At 37.4% G+C, this 26550-nt stretch overlaps 1 protein-coding gene across 1 annotated transcript in view; it reads right to left on the bottom strand.

Annotated features, from left to right (window-relative positions):
• The window catches only part of IARS1 (isoleucyl-tRNA synthetase 1), a gene marked incomplete at its 3' end in the record, with an annotated part of 71419 nt that overhangs the window by 2817 nt on the left and 42052 nt on the right, over window positions 1-26550 (bottom strand). The window contains exons 13-22 of the mRNA XM_010163159.1: window positions 24641-24767; window positions 19708-19781; window positions 19160-19354; window positions 14088-14174; window positions 13339-13422; window positions 9174-9321; window positions 6176-6296; window positions 1645-1736; window positions 1193-1270; window positions 593-714 (exon numbers count right to left, since the gene is read on the bottom strand). Of these exons, the coding sequence (XP_010161461.1) occupies window positions 593-714; window positions 1193-1270; window positions 1645-1736; window positions 6176-6296; window positions 9174-9321; window positions 13339-13422; window positions 14088-14174; window positions 19160-19354; window positions 19708-19781; window positions 24641-24767 (1128 nt within the window). The remainder of the gene's footprint in view (window positions 1-592; window positions 715-1192; window positions 1271-1644; window positions 1737-6175; window positions 6297-9173; window positions 9322-13338; window positions 13423-14087; window positions 14175-19159; window positions 19355-19707; window positions 19782-24640; window positions 24768-26550) is intronic.

Here is a 26550-nt window from a genome sequence, read left to right as displayed (position 1 = left end):
GCATTCACTAAGAAAGGCCTAGAGACGGGGAGATGCACATGTTCTTGCAAATGTAAGGCCCCCCAACAAAGTTCTGTAATCCTTTTGGGCCCTTCATAGGTAGGCATTATAGCTTCTAGCCTGAGCGTATTTTGAAGAGTAAAGAGGATATTCCTTGTCTCATCATAAGAAGAAAACATTATGAGCTGGAAACATGCATTCCTCCTAATTGTTTTCCTTCCTATCTACAATCCTTTAACCTAGCACAAGTCTACTGCCTGAACGTGGAGGGAAAAGAAACTTCCCAGCTAACACTGAGAGCAGGGCGTGAAGTGTACTGCTGGTGAAAAGATCTCCTACAGCAAAGAGACTATCTTTAATCAGGTCTTAATCAAAACTGAAGTATTTTTTGCTTATAGAAAAGACTGTGTTAAGTATCATCCTAAAATTCTTCCTGAGGCAAAAGAATATTCACAGCTTGTTTTCTTGTTATGCAAAACAGTTTTAAACACAAGTGAAGGGGCACTGTTCTGTGAAAAGAAAAAACAAAAACCACCAACCAAAACCCAACAAAACCAAAACCCCACTTTGCCACACAACAGCTGTCTCATACCTCACTTGGGGAAGCATGAGGTAGTGGATGCTTTCAGTATTCTTTTCCTGAACTGAGGCCGGATCAATAAGTGTCTTCAGATTCTGGTACATCAGCTCAGTGATAAATGGAGTATATGGAGCCTGTAATGTTGCATTCAATCATCATCTTTATTGTTTGTACATTATGAATCTGTAATACTTGTGAATTGCATAAGGACAGTTCAGCAAAAACAATGCTTACAGAGTGTCTTCAATGCAGATCTGTGATGTTATTCAAAATGCAGACTGTAATAATGATGAAATTACTACTAATTATTCACCTCCTTCCTGAGATTTACATGTTAGTTTTGGGCATCTGATAAGAAATAACAATGTCTCTTTATCAGTCAGGTGACATTTGCCTTCTTTATAGTACCATGGGATAGATAAGCAAATAAAAGGGGGAAGTGGAAAATGAACTGTGCTACACAAATCAGTAGCAGTATGGTTTTTCTCCCCATGTATGTGTTCAGTCACTGCACCCTTAGTTTCTATGGTCAACTTAGACACAAAGACACATGCTCTTAGATTAACTACATTAAAAACATCAAATAGTTATAGTGGGCTGTAGTTCCCTTACCATAAGTCTGCACATGGAGAACAAAACCCTAAACAAGGTTTCCAAGGCCATAATGCAGTCTTCAGTTCCATTCTCGCCCTATTTGAAGAATTTACCAAGAAAAAAAAGAAACAAACAACTGCAATTTTAGGATCAGTAAGTACACTTCAATAAACTTCAAAAATTTCCTATGTTAATGCAATAAATTGGTTTTCCAGACTGTATTCATTTTGTTCCATCCTATCCAACAAGTAAAACAGAATTACTGAACATTTTGTTTGGTTGGGTTTTCTCATAAACAGGAAGAAAAAAAAAAAATGTTAACTTCTCATTCCCACTATCAGATCCAAACTGATAAAATTTAAAATGCAGCATAAAGATTTTGTGTAACACCATGAAGCTGCTATGCATTAAATTAACATAGACTACTAGGGTTTTGTCGACAGTACAAGACTGGAGAAGTAGATACCTACCTTTAGTCTTCTGCGATTCATTCTAACATACCAGTTGGTCAGAATATCAACAAACTTCACTAACCGAGGGACCACAGTGTACAGCCTATAAGCTAGAAGGAAAAATGTTTACTGTAGTTAGTATTTGCCCTCTGCATCAAGGTCCTCACTTCAAGAAACACATTATCATTTATAGCTCTGGTGTTAAACATAAAACTTGAGCAGAAGCACGTCTGCTAGTAAGATCAAAAAAAGTGTTTAGACATGAAATTATGTTAAAGCCATATTTTGAAATGGCACATTTCACCAATTCTCATGCTTCAAGACAAACACATCTACCACCAAATTGCTTCCCTAATCCTACACAAACATGCATTATGGAAGCCTTATGCTTTTATCTGACTCGTAAAGAGGATAGTGGATAAGAGACTATTAATCACAAAGGATTTGGCAAATCCTAGATTTGCACATGTTGTAAATACAGCCAAGTCACTAGGACTTTAACAGAAATTACTGTAGAATCATACAATAAAATTTTATTAATTACTGCCAACATTTTCTTTTTTTGTTCACTACATTTAAAATGAGATGCTTATTTTGATCAACTCTCCCTGAATTAATTGCAATTTTTAATTATTTTTCTAAGCAACATAGGAGGCTAAAAGAATGTAAAGTAACAGCAAGCCTGACGAGGTAAGAAGATAAACGTAGCTGTATTTTCAAGTTCTGTGTAACTTAAAAGCATGGAGGACTGCCAACACAAAAAAGAAGGTCATCACAAGCATCTCTGCAACTGGGAAAACAAATTTCAGTTGTTCACCAGAGAATTGGGGGGTGTGGATGGACCTTAAATAGGACTCTGTTTTCTAAGGAAAAACTTGTATATAACTTCTCTAAAAGCAAAGAGCTTTCTGATCTGTATTCTGAATCAGTTTCATTAATCAAGCAGCCACTGAATAAAATGGATCTTTGCTTTAAAAGCTCCACTACACTTTCCATTGCATTTTCTGAAACAGAACTGCTTTTAAAGTCTGAGTACTAGTATTTAAACCTAAAAAGGAAATGTTCAGAAGATTCATACCATGGTGGGCAAGACATTGTTTATGTGGAAATTTGTATTCCTAAGAAACTCCCACCTCTCTTCTAGCTATGTATTATCTAGTTAGGAGATTGGTTAAAAAAGAAATTTAAAACCTCAAAAAAGCCCACCCTTCAGGGGCAGCATAACAAGCAATTCAATTTAGTTTGGAAACATACATTTCTCTCCTCAATAGCTATAATCCCAGTTCATAAACCAAATTGTGACTCTTGCTTTTTCGTGACTGAAGAAAAAGGCATGCATGTACATGGAAACACGTGCACACACACATGCACGGACACATACACACACTTCTTTCAACTTCAGCCATCAGGAAAAAGGTTGTTTTGGAAAATAATTTCTTGTATTGGGCACTTAAGTAGGAAAAAAAAAGCATAATAAGGCTTTTAAATACAGAATTTTGCCTCCCCTTAAAACACAAAGGATTGTTTGCCCTATGACTTTCCATAATAACTTCCCAATATCTATCTACTTTCCCTATTTATCAAAGGGTCCAAATCCCAGAAGTTTCCATCATAAAAGACGAGGTTCGAGAACCTACACTACTATTTGATAGCTAACAATTCACGTGGATGAGCCTCTTATTATCGAAGTGAAGCTGCTGCTGAAGAGGTTACTGGCACACATCTACCATCAGCAGCACTTCTGAAGGGAGCTGGTTTTGGGCACCTATTAAACCAGAGGTAACACACAACAGCAAACACCCTCTTACAAACACAAGCGTGTGCCGTTTCAATACCGGTAACTTTTGCCGCGTTGCTATGAATAATTGAAATGACACCACTTTCTGATGCGTGTTGTCTGTCTCCTTTTCTCCAGCTGCCTATGTTCTAGGAAGTCAAAAGCTCTCCCCAAGCCAGGATTAGCAGAGGGTTTGTTAGACCTTTCCCAAGTTTTTCTAGACTCTCTAAGGCATCCCAAAGTTGGAGTGTGCACAGGTATGCTCCTCTTCCCAGCCTCGGTCTGTTCAAGTGAGGACAAACTGAACCGACAGGGACTCCATTTAGGCCGAAATACGGCTGGCTACTCAAAGTACTGGTAGAAACTGGGGCAGTATTAACATAAGTTTTACTTAATTGAAACATTTTTCTAGAGGCAGGCAATCGGTGTAAAATTTAGCTGCGCTATAAAAAAAACCACTTGATTAAATGAAAGAAGCTGAGCTCAATTGCAACGTTTTTCTGGTTAGTGGTGTCTCCTGGCCATTTAGAGTCTCAAGCCTGTATGCTCTTACACATGATCACACACACAGGTGCAGGAACAGCACGTTACAGTTCACACTGGGACATTTTTTTGACAGATACTACCCAAATATCACCTCAGCTATGTTTTAGACATGGCAGAGGCAACTCTTTTTAATTTGATTTTTTTTTTTTTAAATTATCTTGCAAGTAGCAGAGTTGCATGGGATTAGTTGGCAAATGCAATAATTTATTTTTGCTCCCATCATGCCACACCTGCAACAGCTTCTGCATTTATTACTTGTTTCACTGTTATTTTTATCTTCACAATCTTGGCTTTGAAAATGAAGCTTGCATAATGTATTTATCTCCTTTACCCAGCATTTGAGGTTATCAGGCACCATTAGAATCTTCCCTTGCCTCTTCCTGACATTTTTTCTACTTCAAGTCATATGAAGTAGGAAATCTTTTTTAAAAAATACAAAATTAATTTTTAAAAATGATTAGCACAAGAGTATCATGTCACAGTACACAAATTTACTTCATCTCATTATCTGTCTGACTGAACTCGGAATTTATGAAGAAAACTAAATTGAATGTTTATTAATCACTTCCAGGTGAGATGCGTCACTCATTTGATGAGCACATCGTTATCTTCATCTAACACAAGACAATAGCATCTAATAGCAATAGTAGAGTCTTGAAAGTCTTTACATTGTCATTTTTCAACAGGAATTTTCTTCTCCTGCTTTGAAGGATCTTGCTTTGTAAAGATGTCAGCTCTCACATCCCTTTCTGTTAGTTTCATCTTCATCTTAGAAATCCAGAGCAGAGAATTCAAGTTTCTACCTCCAGGATCACCTTCCTTCAAACACTTTTTCTGTTTAAATTGTGCACTAAACTAAGACTCCAGGTACACATTTACAAATCAATTTTCCACTGTCCCTCAAAATATTTTCCTCTTTACATGCAGCATGTAAACTTGCATAGGCTTTGCATACTTGTCTGGCTACACATAAAACTCAACACACATCACCAACAAATTTCAAGGAGAAAACTTCTAGGAAAAAGTCACATTTTCATCCAAAACAGACAGCTTTTGTCATATTCCTGGTTTTGGTGGCTTGAGGATTCTTTCTTCCTTTAATGAAATGTTCTTAGATGATCTCACCTGAATTTTGTTATTACCAAAATGACCTGCTTTATCTACTGTAGCAAGATAGCCTCATTGGTCTTGGTGAGAGTGAACGCGCAGGTCTAAGAGTGGAAACACAAGAGATGACTGAAGCAGAGGGCTATCCTGTATCCTCAAACTCAGATCTGGCATTTAGCTGCTTCCTCATTATCTATTATCCCATTAATACCTTCATTCCCCAAGCCCAAGTACACCTGCAGAAGGCTTCTAAAAATTCTTCCGAGGACAACTTAAGCTCACTGGCATAAGCAGGGTTGTTTGTTTATTCACGAACAGGGAATGCAATGTCAAAAGCCACCCTCTTTCCAATATCTAGGTTGCTGGTGCCCTTCAAGGCACCAAAACCTCTTCAAGTCCCATCATGACTTTATCTCCATGTCTGTAAGCTTACTGGATCAGACTAACTACTTCAGGGAACTCTTTCAGCACCTTCTATTTGCAGTTAATATTGTCTTAATGTAACGTGAGCGTTGAGAGGTATGGAATGATGAAAAAGACAACATGCAGGAAGAAAAAACAGGAAAGCATCTTTTTACAGCTACGCAATATCCTAAAGCTATTCTGCCCTGCTGTATACACTCTCAATATGGTTACAAAGAAATCCTCTCCATGGAACTGTGCAGGGGAAAATTTATTCCCCATGCTCATATACCTCTCAAAATTATTTTATTTATCTGACAAGAGAACTGCCCATTTTATCCTTTTTTTTACAGCTTCCCCAAATTCTATTTGGCTTCCTTTTTACTGCTGTCTCTCAGTTACTGTTAGAATATTAGTAATTGCTCCAAGCACTGCAGAAGATGTTGTTACAGCAACAAGCTACGTCACTGAGCTCACAGGATTACCGGTGAGAAAAAAAAAGCCTCATTGCTTTTTGAAATCTCATGAACAAGCACAGCAAAATCTGTATGAACACCCACAAAAGCAGCATTCCATGTGTTATGGCAGCTGGTTGAAGATTTCCTTCCTCTTATCTGAACTGTAAATCCCGTGTGGAATCTGGAAGTCTCTGGATGAAATAGGTAGTTCTCTAACCAAAAATGAAACGCCCGTACACACAACCAAACATGTGCATACCTGCCATTTCAGCTTTGAAGAACTGAATGAGTGATTGGGTGAAAGAAAGAATCCATTTATCCATGATGTTACTGCTCTCCTTAACCGTGTTCTCATTGTAAAGAAATTCTCTTCCCTCATCCTATCATCAACACAAAAATACAAAACACATTTTTCAAGTCATAAGGGTACACATTCAAACCTCTATATTGAACCACTTGTCAGCCACTAATATTTTGTCACCTTCACTGTGTTACACTGGTTTCCTAAGAGAGAACATTAATTTCCAGAAACACATAAGAGAAATAGCTAAGGAAAACCTGACTCCCACTGCTCTTGATTTCACCACGCCATACCTTCAACTACAAAGGAGGCCAGTTATCTGGATCTGTTAAAGCAGACAAAAAGTAGTACAGCACACAACGGTATGCAGTTGGTTCTTCCCCTGCTTGCAGTGTAAGTCGTAACTTCCAAACACGGGGTAGGACTCTTGAATTTACGTAACTCTTTCATCTAGGAGGATCTGAAGCATTTACAAGAAGTGTGCTGTGAAGATTAATTCTATTTGGAGAAAGGGCGTATAAACAATAAAATTATTTTTAAAAGCACGGGACAATCTCAACAGATTAAAAGGTAGAAGAGGGTAACAACCCCAACTGGAAAAAACAGATGGAATTTTTAGGCATCCAACATGCAAATAGTGCATTTTGTTGCTTTACAGAATACTGATGTTTGCATTCATCTGAAAAATTTCCTAACACTTTGCTGATTCTGCACAGCACCACAAGAAAGACCACCAGTAAGCACACTAGTCAGGTCCTAAAGTCTGACTCTTCGCCAGGTGAACATACTTAGAAGTGGCTGAAAACAGGAGGTTTGTTTGTTTGTTTCAGATTTACAAACAATATTTAACATCTGGCTTTAAGAGTCTTTGGACTTTCCCTTCCCTCAGAGTCCAGATGAAAAAATCTGTTTGGATTATTCAACTCAGTAATTTTGCATCCACTTACATAGCATAAAAGGAGAAGGTTCTTAGGAAAGAGATGCATCTGCACACCCAGAAGTGCAGCAGTCCCAGCGTGAGGTCAACAAGCATTTAACCAACTACAATTACTGTGGTAATTACAGTAAGCATAAAATTATCATTAGACTTAATCCAGGACACTGGGATTGCAGCTTGTCTCTTGCAGGAGGCGGAATACAATGAAAAAATTGTTTAAGCCTGTGAATGAGATCTAATTTAAGCACCTCCAACAGCACATTCTTTTGCCTAATATGGTGCATAGGAATGGTTTCACTATTTATTTAGAAAGAAAAATGACATCTGCTGAATTACCAAAACTATCTTCTTAAGCACCTGAATTTTCCCCTGGGGTCTTCCACCTCCAATTGAGCTGATCTTGCAAGATTTAATGGGATCACAGCAAAAAGCTGCAAAGCACACTATAGACAACTCAAAGGTCAAACAGGAAAAACTGAAAATTATTTTTGAGGCAATGTATAAGTTTGATGAACGCTGTCTAGGGATCCTGAGAAAAGATTCGTTAAATATTAGGATCTGAAGTTACCAGACTTTCCTCCCAAAAGGGGTTGTTAAAAAGATAAAACCATTTATTTAATTCAGCTATTTACTGCACTATTTATTGAAGTCAGCTGCCTTTATTGCTTTCAATGGCAGCTCTCCAAAGTGATTAGGCTGCTACTGTAATTTCATCCATAGTGTAAGGTTTGAAATTTTTTGCTTCGTTCCCACTCTCCCACAGAAATGGTAACCTAACAAGTGGTAAATTAACAAGTGGTAACCTTCTATCATTCATCTTAGCTGAAAGATTAAAATTGGTTTCAACAGAAGCTATACAATATACACATAAGATCTTCAATTTAAATGAAAAATTACTATAAGAAAGAAATTTTAATCTTGCTTTCATTCTGAAAGTGTAGAAACTCATGTCACTCAACTAGAATTTTTTAGTAGACTTCAGATGTAATCTACAAATCTAACACATCACTGCAGATGATTTACCTTCCTTTCCATCTCATTGCTTCATTTTTTTTCTGAGTTCTATTTAAATTTAACTTTTAAAAAAATTAACTGTCATGTTACAGAAGGCAATCTTCTCGCTTGTATTCAGTATCAAGTATTCCCAACTTAAACATTTTTATGCAAATTCATAATTAAAGTTACAGTAAATGAGTTAGCTCAAGAAACTCTCACAGCAGACACTACTGGAAATAACTTTCTTTTCATTACTTATTTGCAGTTCTATGTTTGTTAAATCTGTATGCTATTAAGCAATGTTCTCAGTGCAGAGAAACTTGCGGTCCGGGTGCCATCCTCTGACAGCATCCTCCGTGTGATGGAGCTGTGCTTGACTACGTGATGGGGAGTAAGAACAAAGAAAAAGCAGCAGCACTGCAGGCAGTATTAGTGACACACATTGCTGCCGAGCTGCTACGCTAACACTGGTAAGTCAATTACCAAAAAACCAACAAGGCTTAGTATGGCCATTTCAGAAGGACTCCCTCAAGCACATGTGGTACCCTGGCTTCTAACTGGTGTTCTCCACAAGGTGACAAGCAGCAGATAATCACTTAATATGGATTAAGTCCACAAACTCAAAGCCCCTATCTTGTTTTCTAATGTCAAGAGTATGAAAGCAAAGCATTTATCTTGAACAAAAGGAAATTGAGAGCACCATAATCTGAGGAATGATAGCTGTTACATCTTGACAGTCCCCTATCTTCCACTCCTCCTTCCTATATAGTAAGTTTGGTAAAAGAAGAGAAAAATGCAGGGTGATCAGCTTCATAAAATAACGTACAAACAGCAAATAACAGAAAGCAACAGTAACTTGATCTAACTTTGAAGTCAGCCTTGCATTGAACAAGGAGGTAAAGATGAGATGACCTCCAGAGGTCCCTTCTGATCTAAATTTCCCCACAATGCTAATTCACTCTAACAGTGGAAAATGCACAAAGCCCCTTCCACTTTGCTTTTCCATGCTGAGGAGATCTGTACCTTATGTTGCAGGACCTGAACATTCTGCACAAGAAAGCGATATGCATTGTACCAGGGCAGGAAGACATCCTTCAGCACATCCCTTACGCCTTCCTCCTTAAATCTCAGATTTTCTGCTCTTACCACAGGAGAATTGATCAGGTATAACCTGCAAAGTAAGAATACAATACTTAAAAAGCTTAAAACCGCATATAGTGATAGAAATGCACTTAAACATACTGTAAACCCTAGACAGCTGCATAGCAAAAGAAAGATACCCAAGGAAACAGCTTCACACTAAGAACCCTAAGGAGGACAGTACTGTAAGCATGTAGTGTATTGACCACATGACAGTTTACTTCCTAGTGCTAAAGGATTATTTTTATGACACTGCATATGGAATTTGAATTAGAATTTAAATTTTCTTTTTTACTCCAGGAGTTAATTGAAGTGATAACACATGCTTAGATGCTATCACAGTATAAAACAAGCAGTGGATGCACGGAATTAGTGTTCATCTAACAGCACCTATTGTTTCAGTGATATGTTGAATTCTTTAACAGTGACACAGTACCTTTCCACTCAATTTGGTTAGTTTCCTCAGTTATAAAATGCTTTGGGCTTATTAACACAGGACTAAGGAGCAAGGCAAAACAGGAAAATCAGAGTAAAAGTGAAGAAATTAATATTTTCAAGAAAAATAGCCCAAGAAGAGAACAAAGGCTGAACCTCCTGCAAATACAAATGTGCCTCCTCTGCAGAATCAGCTCTGACAGAGCAGAGTATTTTCGGGTGACACCAACTACTTACATCAGCAGCAGCCCCTCACAGAATCACGCCTGCCTCAGCCAAGGGGGTTCATCTCTACATGAGATCCACCCCCGCCAGGAAGATCCTCCTCAGGTCAGTCCCTCTCAAGCTAAGAGTTCCTCATTTCAGAGAGATAAACACGTCCCCCAGCTTCCTTACTGGCTGTGAGTTCACCCAAAAATCATCTTTACACTTTATTCCATCTTATTCCCTAAACAAATATTCTGTCTATGAAAACAGACTGATATCTATCAAGTTAACTCAAAAAGAAACTAGGTTTTACTCGGGTATCAAAAAAACTTGAATACACACTTGACGCACGCACACTCCATTTAATTTTCCAAATATGAAAGACAAAACAAACATTTTCTATTTTAAGGATTGCAGCATTTCTCAACAGAAATTTATTAACTCATTTTCTCATATTTTATCAACTTTTAAAATCATGATTCCAAAGTAATATATCTTTACAGGCACTTCCTTTAGGAGGCTTTAAAAATCTTAATGGGGTTTGACACAGCACATTCAAGAATTCCAGGCCATAAATTCTTCAGGAGAAGGCTTCTTGCATAAAAATGAATATATAAAAATAGAGCTGTCAGAGTAAAGAGATAGTAATGCAGCACAGAAATGGGCATTTTCAGTACTGTACTGGAGGCAGGAAAAAAAACCAAAAAAAGTATTTTTAAACATATCTGAATTCAAATTATAAACTTACAAAAGTACAGACCAATTAGGCATGATAATAAACTAGTAAGCCCTTAAATGAAACTAGAATTTATAAATATATATTTAAACCAAACCTCCCATCAGGATTATTTATGTGCTTATTAATCACTATTTATTTCAGAATTCAAACATAACTTTGCTCCAAATAAGAGAGCTGGTCTGGCCCTAGGGTACACGGGGACACTCCAGGCCTTTTACCAGTTTGGGACTTCCCTAGAATAACGACCCCTCCAAATTGCCTCTGTTGTTTTCCTCCTGAGGAAGCAGTAATGCAAACAAATCAGAACTATGAAGGATCCACTAAATTGCACCCACCTCAGCAGCTCTCACTGCAGAATCTAGCAGTAGTTTTCTTAATATTGCTTTTAGGATGAGAAATTAAAGAAAATGTAGCTCTCTCAGGATACAGTTTTGGTTTGGAATTTTTTTTAGGTTTTTTTTTTAAACATAGCAGCCCTACACTGTCTTATACTATGTAAATGTGAAAAGAATACTAATTTCCTGAATTACTCGAGTGCAGAGATACTTACATCTATTATGGAAAGAGAAATAAGGCACCTGATAAAGGAAGATTTCTATCAGTTTAGTTACATTTAGTGGTATTACCCATTGAGCAGAAAATAAAGTGTTCCTCAAATCAAGTCAGTATTATCAAGTTTTCTAACAATGTATGAGAAACAATAAAGCAACCTCCTTTTCATCTCTCTAAACCAGCAGTCTGTGGCATTATGTTATTTCTTCATTTTAAGAATAGATTGAGAGGAACATATCACTTCTAACAGCAATACTTACCTCAGGATACGGGAAAGCAAAAGGCTTGTAAATATTATGACCAGCAAATTCTCCTTCTAACACCCCTCAGCTTCAACACCTATCCAATCTGAGTCATAGCTCTCATGAATATCAAAATAAGTTTCATTGGCTTTGACAATTCTTATAGATTTCACAGAGGATTCAAGTTTCAGCAAGTCTGAAGTTGGGTTGATAAATTTCCTGTTTGCCCTTTCCATTCAATTCCATATTAATTTACACAACTTACGTGTATCTTTTCTGCTGATCTATTTATCAAGCTACTGCTGAGAATACTGGAAAGTTGTAGTTAGAAAAGACATATATGTTCTGGAAAAACTAAAGTAACTCTGTATGGAAACAATACCAAGAAAGAAAAAAAAAAAAAACAAAAACAAACCACCTCAGTTGTAGCTTTTTCTATAAACAGAACACATCAAGCGCTTCAGTGAATAAACGGAGACAACTGAATCAGAGCTCTTTCCATAAATGAACCTAGTCTGCAATGCCTTTTACTCTCTCTGTGGGTGTAGGTATAAATAAAGGTGACATTAAAGAGTGAGTACAGAGGCAGAAAAGTGAATTAGCTTTTTAGAAATACAAAGAACATGAATAACAAATGTAACTTCTGGTGTCTGAGATTTTTAGTTTTGGGTTTGTTTTTTTTAAAAAGGCAGATCTTTTTCAACTGAAACATCACCTATGATTTAAAAATCTAACATGAGTAACTCACATTGTTTCAGCTACCAATTCGCTGATATTCTGCTAATACACCTTGATTATTTGTAAAGAACAATCTGGATCAAATTGAAGAAATCCATCCAGCTCTCCATTGTAAACATATATGAGAAAATAACTTATGATGTCTTTTAAATGCTAAGGCATGAATCAATAAGGAGTTTCAGGTTTTGTTTTTTTTTTTTAAATTATCTAGAACAAGCAACAACCATCTTTCTCAAATACACAAAAAACCACAGCACGCTGAGCTTTCATTCAGCACAATCCTTACTGTGTATAGTTGTAACACACAACTGAATGCGCATGACAGTATAAGGTTTTCTTACATATAGCAACAATTACAGGGCTCTTGAGAAACGTGTATTCACAGTTATTAAAATGTCTTTATTGTACCTTCACCTCAAGGTACCGCTTCATGCATGTGGTTAGTGCATCTAGCCAAAGTACCAGGCAAGTACATAATAATTACATTTATGTTTGTATAATTTTAATTAAACACTTGAACTGTGTTTAAACTCTGTTTGACCAGGACAATTTATATATACACATTAGGCTCCTCCACTTCAGCTTTTCTGGTTTCACTACTATTAGTACATATTGTATACTCACATCAACAAGAAAGTAACACTTGCTCTTTAGAAAAATGTATAGCATAAGCAGCAAACAAACATTTATGTGCATTACAGAATAATCTTTGCCTAAAATAACAATTTAACAGTAAACTAATAGCATTGTTCTCCAAGATTTTATTGAAATTTTCACGGTTTCAACTCAGATTATTAGCTGCAATAGCAAACAGTGCCAGCTCAAGTGGAAGCATTCTGTACAAATCAGACACACATTTCCTGACAAAAGGTCTCCAGTCAGCACATCAGCTTTGGCTGTTACCAGCCTTGAGGGAGATAAGACAAGGGTATGGAAAGTCCAGGCACTGGAACTATTGCCAGTTCTTTTGAGTCATCCACTCTTTCAGCTATTTGGCTGCTACAGTGGTCTAGAAGTTTCTAAATTTAGCTTTCTTCCTACTGTTAACTGTCAAAAATGCATAAGCAGCCCTCCTGGTACATGTCTGCTATTAGACTGTACATATTAGATTGTACATCAATTAAATAAAGCCTACCTTAGTGCATCAGCTCCATAACTATTTACAATACTCATTGGATCAGGATAATTCTTCTTCCTTTTGCTCATTTTTTGGCCATCACTAAAAAATAGCAGAGTGTAGGTGTAAGTTCCCAGAATTCTTGTAATACATGGATAAAGAAAAAAGGCCCTTCAAATCAAGCTTAATTTTTCTATCCTACTATGTTCTTGGTAGCATAGACATAATTATATATTAGCACATTATTTCAGTATCAGTGCTGAACCCAAGAGAGTAACTGAAAAAAAACACAACCCAAGAGGCGCTCAAGTTACAAACCCAAGCAGAAAAATCAGTCTTTCCTCAAAAAACTGAGGGAAGATGCACTTGTTTTGAATCAATCCCTCCACCTCCAGCCCACTGGCAAAGCTCACTTTGAAAATAAAGGGAAATAAATTAAAATTACCTGTAAAGTTACTGTTCTAATACCCTTTACTCTGTATAGCAGGTATGATTTATTTCCTATTCTTTCCTATTCTGACTTGTGATTCCTTTTCTTTCTCTCTAAAAAGGACTAAACCTGCTGCAAAGAACCAAATGCAACAGATATCTGAGATATGTAAACCCCACATTCTTAGGTGCCTCTTACCTCCTGCAACCGGTATCACTCTGACAAGTCTTAACAGCTCTGAAGTCCATTTCAGATTTAATTCACAATTCACAGGGACTTATCTGAAGTATTCTTTGACTAAAAATCTGTTCAGAAAAGAATTGACTGACATACCAACCTGGCAAGAACAAGGCCATTCACAATTACATTCTTGAAAGGAGGCCTTCCAAAAAGGGCAGTAGACAGCACCAGCAAAGTGTAGAACCTGAAACAAGAGACAATGTAAACATGACTTTCTAAATAGAATAAGCTAAAGTCTGCATGTCTTTCATTACAAATGAAATTATTCATTATGGTGTTTTTCTCTAGTAAAGTGAAAATTTAAGTATGTGGAACACTTATGTGGCAAAAACTCAGAAAAGGAGTTTATTTTAAGTAGACCTTTTTGCTCTTTATTGCACACCATGCTGTTTTCTCAGCTGCTACCTACTAGTCCAAGAAGGCTGAAGGGCTGTAACAGCAAGCACTAGGAAGGTCATGAAGATAATTGTAGTCTTTACCCCTTCAATACGGAAAGGAGAATTCTGTGTCCCAGAACATGGTCCCTATTTGCTCACAGTAAACCTCTGAGCACACGATGGGTCAGGAACAACACGGCAGGCAACACAGGCACACTGCGTGTGTGTGTGTGTGTCTGTGTTAATGTGCCTGTTCAACCTACCAGACAACAGAGCAGTTACTACCGGGAGCATAAAGGCAAGTTAGCAAAGTGAGAAGAGCTTCTTCCAGTCAAACTTATTATTGTTAAATTAGTCATTGCTAGAAAACTCGAGAATATAAGTGTTTCCCACAACAAAGGGCAGTAGGGGGTCTCCCTCCCCAGTCTGATGTGTTTACAGTAACTCTATAAGCTTTTGGGACACTTAAGAAATCAGTGTTGGAGCAAGCACAGGCACTTATTGTTCAATATATTAATATACTATTATATCTGAGAAATTAAATGGAAGTATATGATGATGTGACAATTTCATCCTCAGGAGTCAGAACCTTCACTGAAGGAGTTATCTCAGAGCTTCTGTAACTGCACTACTGGTAATTATTTTTCAGAGAGTAACTGGAAGGTAGGCCACAGCTTTCCTGGTCAAAAATGAGTATCACACTGATAATTGCTTAGCAACCTTAAAACAGCAGATGATTATACAAAAGCTAATTGATTGAGAATAAGGCACAGGACATTATGCCTCAGAACTATGCATTTGCAGGAAGGTTTAGTGGAGAAACGCTTTAGTGGAAAAAAAAAAGAAGAAAAAAGGCCATCTGTATATTCCAAAAGAGTTTTTTTCCAAAAGCTGCCTATAATTGCAAAAGCATTATTCAGACACTTGAAGGTCCAAAGGTCTGTAAAGGTTGCTGCGTGCATTACCACATTTATTAAGTGGTTTACATGACAGCTCTGATGCTTATCTCTCAGACAGGCTTTTAACTCTCAAAATTACCTCAATTCACACTGCAGGACACAATTCTCTTTGTTACACTGCGTTGTGATTTCATGAATTGTAACCAACATTCCTCCACCTGCACAGAAAAACATGCACTCAAAATCCCCGAGTTCCTCATTTTTAGCCTTCTTAAGAAAAGCCCTAAACACAAACATCTGAGCATTTACTCAAACGATCAACACCTCAAGCCTACAAGTCTGACAGCTCATTATTTTAATATTTAGTATGAAGGTAGCTCATTGACAAACTCTCATCACTTTCTGCAAACTGGTGGCAAATTCTCATATTAGACCAGGTGCATTTGCAATTAAAAAGAACAAAGCAGAACCAACTAGAAGAGATTTGAACGCTGCTTGTATTCAGAACACTGTACAGATGGACTGTGGACACTGCAAAAATACACCCAACAACTTTTCACAAATTTATGTTATTTGTGTTGTCAAACCTGATGAGCCTCAGCAATGAGGTACCTTAGCTGATGACAGTTACAAGACTGTCTTTGAGATCCTGTGATCCCCTGGTTTACGCACCATTCTGACATAACTCTTCTCATTCTTTCTCAGGTTATCCTTTAAAAAAATTCACCTCATTCACTCTGAATATTTTAAAGGGTCTCTCTGCACCTTATTTTTGAAATATCTTATCCAGACACTCTTGTTTGACAACTTCCTCGACTTATCTCTGCTGTTTCATCCTCCATTTACCAAATCTCAGTCTGCTTTTAGTTATGTCCTTGTAGATACATAGCTGGCAGCCAAAACAATAGTAAAAAAACCTTAACACCACAGAGATAGAAGTCTATTTCTTTGTTGTTCTTCCCTTCTCTTCCACTACCCCCAAAAGTGAGAAAGTATTCCCTCCGTTTCCTCCTTTCGTGCACGATTGTGGGTAAATTCATAATCCTGTGACTCATGCCAAAAACCTTCAGCTGCAAATTCCCTGGAGGCCACCACATTCTGATCACAACTATAAATCTTGTTGCATCTTCCTGTAGACAATCAGAGACAGAGCCTTTCCTACCCATCTGTCCAGACTGCCAGTCCTGCAACCCAACTACCGCAAGATTTCTCCCTCCAGCCTTAACAAATATAATCCAGCTCTTTCTCATATCCATGCAAAAAGTCAACAAAAAGATCACTCTCCTCATTCATCACCTTGATCACATTAATTCTCCCTTTCTTCCCTTCTCTGCTGAATCAGAAGCCACCGAATCCTCACCTCCTGAGCCCTTCACCACCTACCAGTCCTCACTTCACATCAGCTGCAGTCTCTGACCTGACACAAAACCAATCTTCATTCTGAACCTTAACACTTTATGCAGAATGCTTCAAATAAAAGTCACATACTATGCTCTTAACACTTCAGAACTCACCTGCTTGTGGTTCACTTAGGCCTATTATGATCTACCACTGTCATCCTGCCAGAAAGAAACGTGTTTTCCCTTCAAAATACCCTCACTTTTGCCAAGACTTAGGAAAAGGTAACTAAAAGCTTAACAGTTTTAGAATGAGAACCCTTCCTAAGAACAGCCTGAGACAGCTTAACCTTTTACCAGTAAAACCCATCACCTCACATCTTAATTCCTTCTTTCTTTCACAAAACAAAAGAGCTTTTTTGCAAATCACAGAACACTACCTTTTATCAAAGCACCAGCTTACTAACAGACATGAGCACTGTGGGAAAGGTATAAGCGTCATGTATCGAGGCAAGTGTTTTGATATTCCACCCACAAGCAGATGAGAAAGACTTGGGTATGGTGAAGAGTTACAGTAACTCTTATGCTGAGGTTAAAAGCAATCTACTCCAGGTTGTAACTTGAAAGTTTGCATTTGCACACTGCCTACAGCACACCACACAAGGCCGTGGGCTCAAACCGACAGCAGGTCTGTGTCTACAGCCACAGAGTCTCCACTGGCCTTAGCATCAGCTTGGACTCTCTTTTTATTTTTCCAGGGCCAATCTGCAGTTCAATTAGTGATATGATTAAGTTCAGACTAACAAGGATAGGGAAAAAAGCCACTTTCAGCAGCAGCTTGCAGCTGGGTTAACATCAGTGAACTGGAATCCACAAGTTACATTTACTATTTTAATAAACATAACTTTATAAACTGGAAACACGATAGTTTAGTGGATCTGGAAGTTGCACACCATTCAAGTTTAAATTAATATCATACAATAAAAATTTGTGTAAAAATTACAAATTCATTCTTTAATGGCACTAGAGAGCTTCATTGGAGGCAGATGAGATCAGACTTACCTTTCCATCTGTCATGTCACCCACACATGCATCAAAGGATAGCACTAAAAAACACTGCAGTAAGTGTGCGTGACACATACTAATCTGCTGTGACATCCCAATCTCATATAGCTAAACCCTGAAATGTAAAATTTCTCATCCTGCCTATATTTTTATTGGAATTGTAACTACTAGAAATAGATTCTGTATCCACACAAAAACCCCAAACTGTTTTAATTCTGTGTCTGACCTATGTGTAGTACCGCTTTGAGGACCCGCTGCAGACATTACACATAACACTAACTAGGTAGGGTGCAGCTGGATTCTGAGGGAGTATTTAATGTGCCATGAGGAGCCCATGTTTTACTAACACAGACTTACGTGGTCCCTCCTCAACTACAAAGCTTGCAAATCTAACTTCTGTTTCAAGTACCTAGATAATTTCTTGCATCAAAAGTAAGGGTTTGCAAAGTGAAGACACCTTTCACTATATTCATGAAACCTATTTTTATTTTGCATAATGCCTCAAATGTTTCCTTGCTCAAGCCTCCTGACTTTGAGAGTACGTATAAACCTTGCTCTCAACTTCACAAACACGCAAAAGCCCACATCTTACTGCTTTGTTTGGGTGGGTTGTTTGGTTGGTTTAGTGGAAGAGTAGAGGTGTGGGCAAAGGGAGGTGTCAACCATGCTCCAGAGGAATATAGTTTATTTAATATTAATAACTCGAGTTACTGGATGGAAGAGCTCTACTTGTACTTTGTCAGATGCACTGAAAAATCTGCCAGTTTTCACAGCCAACCTCAAACTTCACAAATAGAATAAACACTTTAAAATGCCAAACTAAAACTATATGTATGCATGCATGTATGTATGAGAACATTAAGCATCGAAAATCTAAGATTAGAGAAAAATTTCCACCAGTGATTGAAAAGCATTTTTCCAGAGAGGAATCAAGTAAGTAGATGAAGTTTGCAGTTTAAAAATTTGATTTTTGTAAAGGATAAGATCTTAACAACACAAGGTTTGATGTAAATTTGTTTTTTCCCCGCTCATATAAACCCAAAATTCAAATTTAATCTAGGGGGCAAAATTTACTAGCCTATACATTGGCTTGTAATCTTCAAAACACTGACTTTAGTTTCAACTGACTCAACTGCTGTTCTGTTTCCAATAGATAACTCAGGTTCTATGAAAATTCAGCTGCTGAGATTCTTCCTGAACAGAAAAAGATCTGACTTATTACCTAATGATGTTTTCCACAAGAGCAAGGAAGACTGCTTGCTAACATGTCACCTTTCTGCAACACTTCTGTCACCAAGCTTTAGAATACCTTGCATTTTATTGGAACAAGGATAGGGCACACACACAAAAAAAAAAAAAAAAGGAAAAAAGAAAAAAGAAAAAAGAAAAAAGAAATCATACACTTATCTGTACAACGTTAAAGGATCATCCAGATGAAACAGTGTTAGACATGGAGCAATAATATTACATAATAAAGTGGCAGAAAATTACCATCCTCGGGTTTGGTCAATGCCTTCAGCAATGAAGTCAGCAGGGAAAGCATCTTCAAGTTCTCTTTTGTTTTCAAAGGGGTAATGGACTTGTGCATAAGGCATACTTCCACTCTCAAACCAGCAATCAAACACTTCAGGGACCCGGTGCAGTAAACCCTTGCCACAACGTGAAGGGATAGTTAGGTGATCAATGCTGTGGGAAAGAAAAAGATGGACAAATTCTGAATGAAAACAAGAACTAGCACAAAAAGTTAATATTATGCTTGCACATTAGGTATGACATGAGTTTTGGTTTTAATTTTAATGATTCTTCAAGGAAGTCAGCATTTCCTTTGACAATTTTTATAATTTAAAGCTATTTCAGAGATTTTTTTTTGTATTAACAGTGTCCAAAATAGAAAAAAGGAGAATTTTTACATGTTAATTGCAAGTCCTCTTACTACTTTTCCACTTTCCCTAAATCAGTTTCCCAGGGTTTGGGCAAAGAAAAACAGTCTTTTTTATGTCTATAGTTTTAATAACTAGTTCACAGCCTCTGTGACTGACCTTTCTCGGTGGAGATCAGTAACTTTTACTCCAGACAACTCTTCTAATTCTGCCATCGAACCAATACAAACCACCTGTAAGAAACACTCAAGATGTAGCTGAAAAGCCAACAACAATTTTGGACAAGGTCCCCTTCTTCAATCTAACAAAGCAGTAAATGATGTTAGAGACCACTGCCCTGATTTAATACAATTCATGTCAGAGTAACTGGAGACTTCAAAGAACAAGCATATTGTCAGGTATCAAAGAAAAGTGGAGTTCTGTTGTTTGGTTGAATAGTTGGGGGTTTTTTGTTTATTTGTTTGTTTTCCCAAACAACCTACAAAACAATCACCTCTGAAAATTCAGTGATCCCAACTTTGATGCAGATAGGAGTTTCAGATGCCAGGTTCCTCCTCTGAAGCTAAGGTAAGCAGCTAAATTGCTCATAATTGCATGTAAGTGTTCTGTCCCAGGTACACTAAACTGTTCATACTAATGGCACCTTATTTAAAGTGAAAAAAAGTGTCACAGCTGAGAAAGTGGTTGTTAAGAAAGGTCCAAACTTTTATTGGCTTTACTGCATCAACACACTACCTAAGAAAAAAAGCAAGTTTCGGCAACAGACTTGCATCGACGTCATGAAATGTTGATGAAACAAATGATTCTGAAAAATCAGCAGGGAGAGAAGGAGAAAAACAAAGCGTTCCTTGCTTTATGTTTCATCAAGTTAAACCCCCCCCAGAGCTCTGCAGCGCTCTCTTATCTGGCAGGATTCACAAACCACAAGCTGCAGTACAAGTCTGGATTTGGAGATTCAGTCCCAGATGCTATCAGACTAATTTAGAATTGCCACAGAAAAAAAAACCTAGCTTTTGACAGATCTGACAGAGAAGGAGTTAAATGTGGAAACATGAAGAAGCTGTAAGTAGGCTAGTTATTTTTCACATAAGATAACTTTCTAACTTGCTCTTAGAACACAGTAAGTCAGAGTACTGCTCAATTCCTATAGCTACTCGTAAATATATGTATACACACAGAAGCTGCGACTAACCAAAAGGTTTTGGGGTATTTCATTAAAAAAAAAACCAAAAAAAACAAACCAACAACAAACAACCTGATATGAAGTATGGAGAAGATAGAAACTCAGTCTGACTTGGTTTTTAAGCCATGATTTTCCCAGGCTGACTCAGCTGCTGATCTGCATTACTAATCACCATCTTTTATTGTTAAAGTACTTTTGAAATGTCATTTTTTTTTCATTACTTTTCTATTTGTCTTATTTCTCTATAGGAAGTGAAGCATTACAATGATTACGATAGTCAAGTACATCATTCTGCAGCCTGCATAGCAAACCACACTGGGGAATTGATTCCCAGTTAAAAATTTGCCTTTAGCAATAACCTCTTTTTAACTCAGATCTGTTCTTCACTCACTGTGTGGCCCCACAAGCAATCCCAGGCAGCAGGTGCTTAGTTCAGCACTGTTGGCAGAGGAAAAGGTTTTAATAGCAGCATGGGTAAAAAATACCCTCAGATACACCGATTACTTCATCTTTGCTAACCTTCATATTCAACCATACTTTCACACTGTGCTGTGGGTTAAAAGCTGCAGGGTTAAAAGTTGTTGCTTTTTGAACCAAGGATTTCAATACACGAGTAAGGTTCTGAATATTGGATGAATCTGCAGAACTGCATCCAGCACAACATATTCATAGAAGAAATAACCCCAAGTCCACGTGGAAAATCCAACAACCACCAGAGGAACGCAGGTATCATCATAGTGAATACGACTGCCTCTGCCCAAGTCAGCAGGATGGAGCTACTCCGTCCCAAGGGCAGCTCATTAGATACTTGAAGGCAAGCGAACAATACAGCAAGTAGATGCTAATCAAATCCAATCCCTCATTAGGCTGCACCCACTCGCTTCCGCAAGGAACCAACTGCCCTATGCTCTCAAATCAAAGCTATGGCTTCAGATACATTTCTTCAACAGCAATGTCTTCTTCAGTAGCCTGGCTCCTTTTCCTAACAGAGACTTGTTCCTCCTCCATTCTGTTTTTTAGGCACATCAACTACAAAGCCAGGTATATCAACATTTAACAGTGGACAGCAAAGAGTAAAATTTAAAGGCTGGGACTGGGCCTGTTCAATCCTGTTTCAGTATCACTGAGACCTGATGTGAATCACAGGTCAAGGTTAAATACTTGTAACGAAATTAACATTAGCATTATATCCAGGATTATCTGTGTAAATAGGAAGAATAAAGCTACCCAGCAGCATTTGTGGGCCTCAGTGTTCCTGTGGCACAGTCCTGCAGTCCCTATAAAGTAAAAATGTTTGCGTGTATTGGTTTGTCATTTTAGCTCTGTTTAGTACCTGTAATTGAAGAAAGAGGAGTGTTCATACAAAGACAGAAGTCTGTGCAGTGTATCAGTATATCAGCAAGACACTCTGGGATCTTTAGAAAGCATCTTCTGAATAGTAATTAGTATGAGAAATGACTGCTGAAGTCACCTAAAAGTGGCATTCTTAATGCAGCCTCAAAGCAGACTGGAAACAGACCTCAGAAGTTCCCCCACCCTTCAGGAGAGGACAGTCTCTTCTCGTGCTAAATCTGCGATGCAAGACTGGGTACACCAAAACCAGTGGAAGGTGAACAGTTCACGTGAGTGACAAGCAATGAAACAATCAGAGAATTTCTGTAATATCACTGAATATTTAATACTATGATTTGCACGCAAGTCCTATGAAATCACCCAATGTCCGCTTTATCAACTTGGGTCCTATATTAAAGAATTTTATTATCTAATCCAAATGAGATGTGTTCTTCCACTGAGGAAATCATTGAGATTTGAGAGTTTAAAATGATAAACTGTCTGCAGAAATGTGGTAATAAACACAAGCTTCAAAATTTAACTTCCATTATGTGTCTCTATCTGATAATTATGCTAGCATAAAACTAAAATAAAAGCTAAAATAAAACGGTGGGAAACCAAATATTGATTTGTAATAACATTCACTTTAATACCAATTAATTCACCTTATTGTATATTAAATAAGGAACTGTTATTACTTCTCCAAGATTTAATATGCACAGCATAACTGCATGCAACAAAGTGTTCTTTTGAGAACATGACATGAAGAGGAGGCTCTGCAATCTCACATGGCACTAGGCTGCAGTAAAACTGAAGTCGGGAAATTCTGAGTGAGTATTATTTCCATATGAGAACAGATGTCACTTAGGCTTTAAGTTCCACATCAGTTCCAACGGTATTTAGTTTTTAAGCTATATCCCACATACATAAAAAGAGAGTTAATGTTAAAAAAAAAACCCTAACTTGAAATTTAGCATGGTCCTGAAGCCATGAAGCATGACATTCAGATTCTAGTGTAAACAGAAATGTATAACATCTACAGATAAAAATAATAGATCTATGGGTATTTCTATCATTATTCAGAACACCAAGCCCTGAGGAGTATGTGCAGCTAATTTCAAAGGAAAGATCCATCTTCCAAGCTAGACATCATGTTGTTCTTACAAACAAACAAATCAAACCCAAAAAAGCAAAAATTCTGTACACGGAGGAATACAGACACTGTGAGACTGCACAGAAAATGAAAGATTATTAGAGGCAAAGAGTGGGAGTGAGGTAACCTTTACACAATCTTTTTCAGTTGTAGAATGAAGTCTTGACATACTTTAGCACAAAGCTGAAAGCCTTTTCTCTATCTAAAAAAACCTGCTATACTAAACAAGGGACTTGAAGTTTCATTTGAAGACTGACAGTTTATACCCCAAAATTTTGAATAAATGTTAAAAATTAACTATTATACAAGAGACAGAGGCACCTCGTTTGCCAGTAACTTACAAACATACTCATAGCATAAATAGAATTCAAATGCCAAGGCTTTCTTAGATACATAAATCGTAATTGCAAGGAGTAACTCCCTCCCTTCCCCAATATCTCCCTGCAAGATTTCCAACGAAGAGGAAATAAAATATGCTTTTTGATGCACATCTAAACAATAGAGCAGTTTAAGACAACAAAATACTTTTCTGGCATACGTTTTCCTATTTGAGGTCTTCCACATTAAAAAAGAAAATTAAAGCTTTTTCAAACCAAGGGAGATAAAAAAGGCTTGAGATGCAGCGATCACTGTTTACCTTCCATGGACATGCTGACATTGATTAGCATTTCCTGTTTCCAGCGTGAGGAAGGACTTACCACACATGTCTGATGGAACTAACCCACACAGAAAAAAAACTTCTGTTCAGAAACAGTTTTTAAAAACCAGGTGTTTTGACGCTTAAAAACCAGCACTCATCAAAACTGTGTAAAGTATTCACTTGTGCAGTTAGCTTTATGCTACCAACTGCAGGGTACCTTACAACGTCAAAAAGCTCATTTCTAGCATTCCCATTATACACTTTCGTCTTTCCACTAGATTCACATTTTCACTGTCTGTTACATTCACATTTGTAGCACTACAAATATATATTTTCACTGTTCTACCACAGTGGACTTGTTTTTACGCCTTCAGCAATTCATTTGGCTTGAAGCAAGCCAGCATCAGGATTTCAAAACCAGATTGAAAGGACTCAGCAGAAAAATCTCTTCCCTGCCATTTTCTCACTGCATTTGTTATTTCCATTAGATTTACCATCACTGCAAATTCTTCCAGGAAATATAAGATTCATTCTAATATTAAAAAAGCAAGAAAAACTGCTTGCAGTTTTCAAGCAAAAGCAAAGAAAACGTGTATGGGCACACAAATGCATATATACATACGCATATATCTATCACCTATTACAGATACACATACACTGTTAAGACATTATTAAAAGAACTTAAGACTGCAGCAGCCAAAGGTGTAACAGCCTAACAAAATAAGCAAACAACATATATAGATAGGCTTTTCTGTCAACTGGCCACCTTTGTTTTCTTACTCACCTCTTCAAAATCATCACTGACCCACAAAGGGATGGGTGTTCCCCAGTACCGGTTTCTAGATATAGCCCAATCTCGTGCTTCTTTAAGCCAGTTTCCAAAACGCTTCTCCCTCACAAAATCTGGAACCCTGTTCCAAAAATAAGAAAAGAATTATTTTATCACTACATTCCACTTAAAAGAAAGCTAGTAAGAATGGTTATATTTTATTTCATCCACAAAACAAGTTAATTTCAGCACTGCATGAATTGGAACACATTCATGTTACAGCACTTGCTATTGCAAGGCCTATAGACTCGCTGCCAAAGACATAACACTGTTTCTTCTGCCTTCCTTTGGTCTTCAAGTAAGCTTCAGCCATGAAAAACACCATGTTTATTTTACTCTAAAATAACTCAGTAGAAAATATGTGCAACATACAATAGACCCATTAAGGAAGAAACAATGTCCAAAAATCCTCAGGATAGTTCAGCACTGCACGATTATAGGTAAGGGTGGGTAACAACACTACAGCTTTACTATGCATACAGAAAATCATATCAGGTACTGATTTTGGTGCTGAATGAAAGTACAGTTTCAAAAGCTTGGAGTAATAGCATCAAAAGGCACCTTGCATTATGCATGGGTATCCAGGTATCTGCATGCTGCCTTTAGGCTTGGGGAATAACTAAATCCCAACCTGATGATCCTACAAAAAAGTCTTTCATGCTATTTATCATCTCCACTTTCAATTCTCCAACTAAAAACCAAAACCACCAACCTCACCAAACAGAAAAACTTACCACTGCTTGCTAAAATCTCATTTTGAGAACTAATGGGCTCTAAGGGACGTTAAAGACAAATTGTGATCGTATGAAAGTGTCTTGGAGCTCAAAGCTTAACATCAGAATTGGATGCCTAGCAAGTTTCCTAGATAGCTAAATGGCTTGATGGTTTGATTAGGAACCAATTGTTTTCTCTTATGCTATAAACAAATAATTAATTATTTATACAATTATCATACAGCATATAAGGAAAAGAAATGGGGTTTGAGGTCAACAATATAACCCCTTCAGGCCTAAAGGTGCATTTAAAAAGACCAACCTCATGTGAAACTCCTAGGAAGAATAAACTTAAGGCAGTGTCATAGGTGCACAAAAACTGTGAAGGAACAGCTAACAGTACAAACAACTCCAGAATTGAGTTGCTGAGCAAACCATGGTAAGTTTCTCTGGGTTTGTTTTTAGAGTGTAACTAGAAGGGCCCTTCCCAAAGCATAAGCTGGACTTAGAGACGCAGAGTTTCTGAAGAAAGGAACAGAAAAACTACAGAAAATATACAGTCTCTTATACCTTCTCTTTTTGAAGCTCTTGGTCCTCTATCGAATTTATTTTTTTGAAGTATGGTTTTTAATCACAGATCAGCTCCAAGACTAACAAAAACTAAATCCTTTAGAGGAAAAATTAAAAGAATGGATTCACATAATGCACTAAGGTAAGAGCTGGCCCAGCACAAGGAGATTTATGAAATAAGTGTGAGCATTCCTCAAAAATCTACTGATGAAAATGAAAGCTACTATCTTTTACAAGTTTTACTCATGACAATGCCATGTGGAGATCTGAAGACTTCTTGAAGCCAATGTTGTCTCAGGTGGATAAAAACTACCATTAAAAGACTCACTAAACATCAGCTTGAAGTTCCACAGCTTCACTAGTCATTTCTAGATTTACTATCAGCTGCAAAGTTCTCTTCTGTAGCATTTCTTAAAAATGTAATATAAAAAAAATTTTAAAAACCTCAGTGACTGATGCTTCACATGACATCCATATCCCTGCTTTGAAATTTAGAAATGTCTACAAGCTTTTGTAATTTGTTTTAGAATGGGACTCATTACTGTTAACTTTCTGTGGCGACCTTAAAAGACCCCTCTTTCT

Source organism: Antrostomus carolinensis, unplaced genomic scaffold (genome assembly GCF_000700745.2).
Source record: "Antrostomus carolinensis isolate BGI_N321 unplaced genomic scaffold, ASM70074v2 scaffold23552, whole genome shotgun sequence".
In the NCBI taxonomy this organism is placed as follows: Eukaryota; Metazoa; Chordata; class Aves; order Caprimulgiformes; family Caprimulgidae; genus Antrostomus; species Antrostomus carolinensis.
This window is presented reverse-complemented; position numbering and strand designations above follow the sequence as displayed.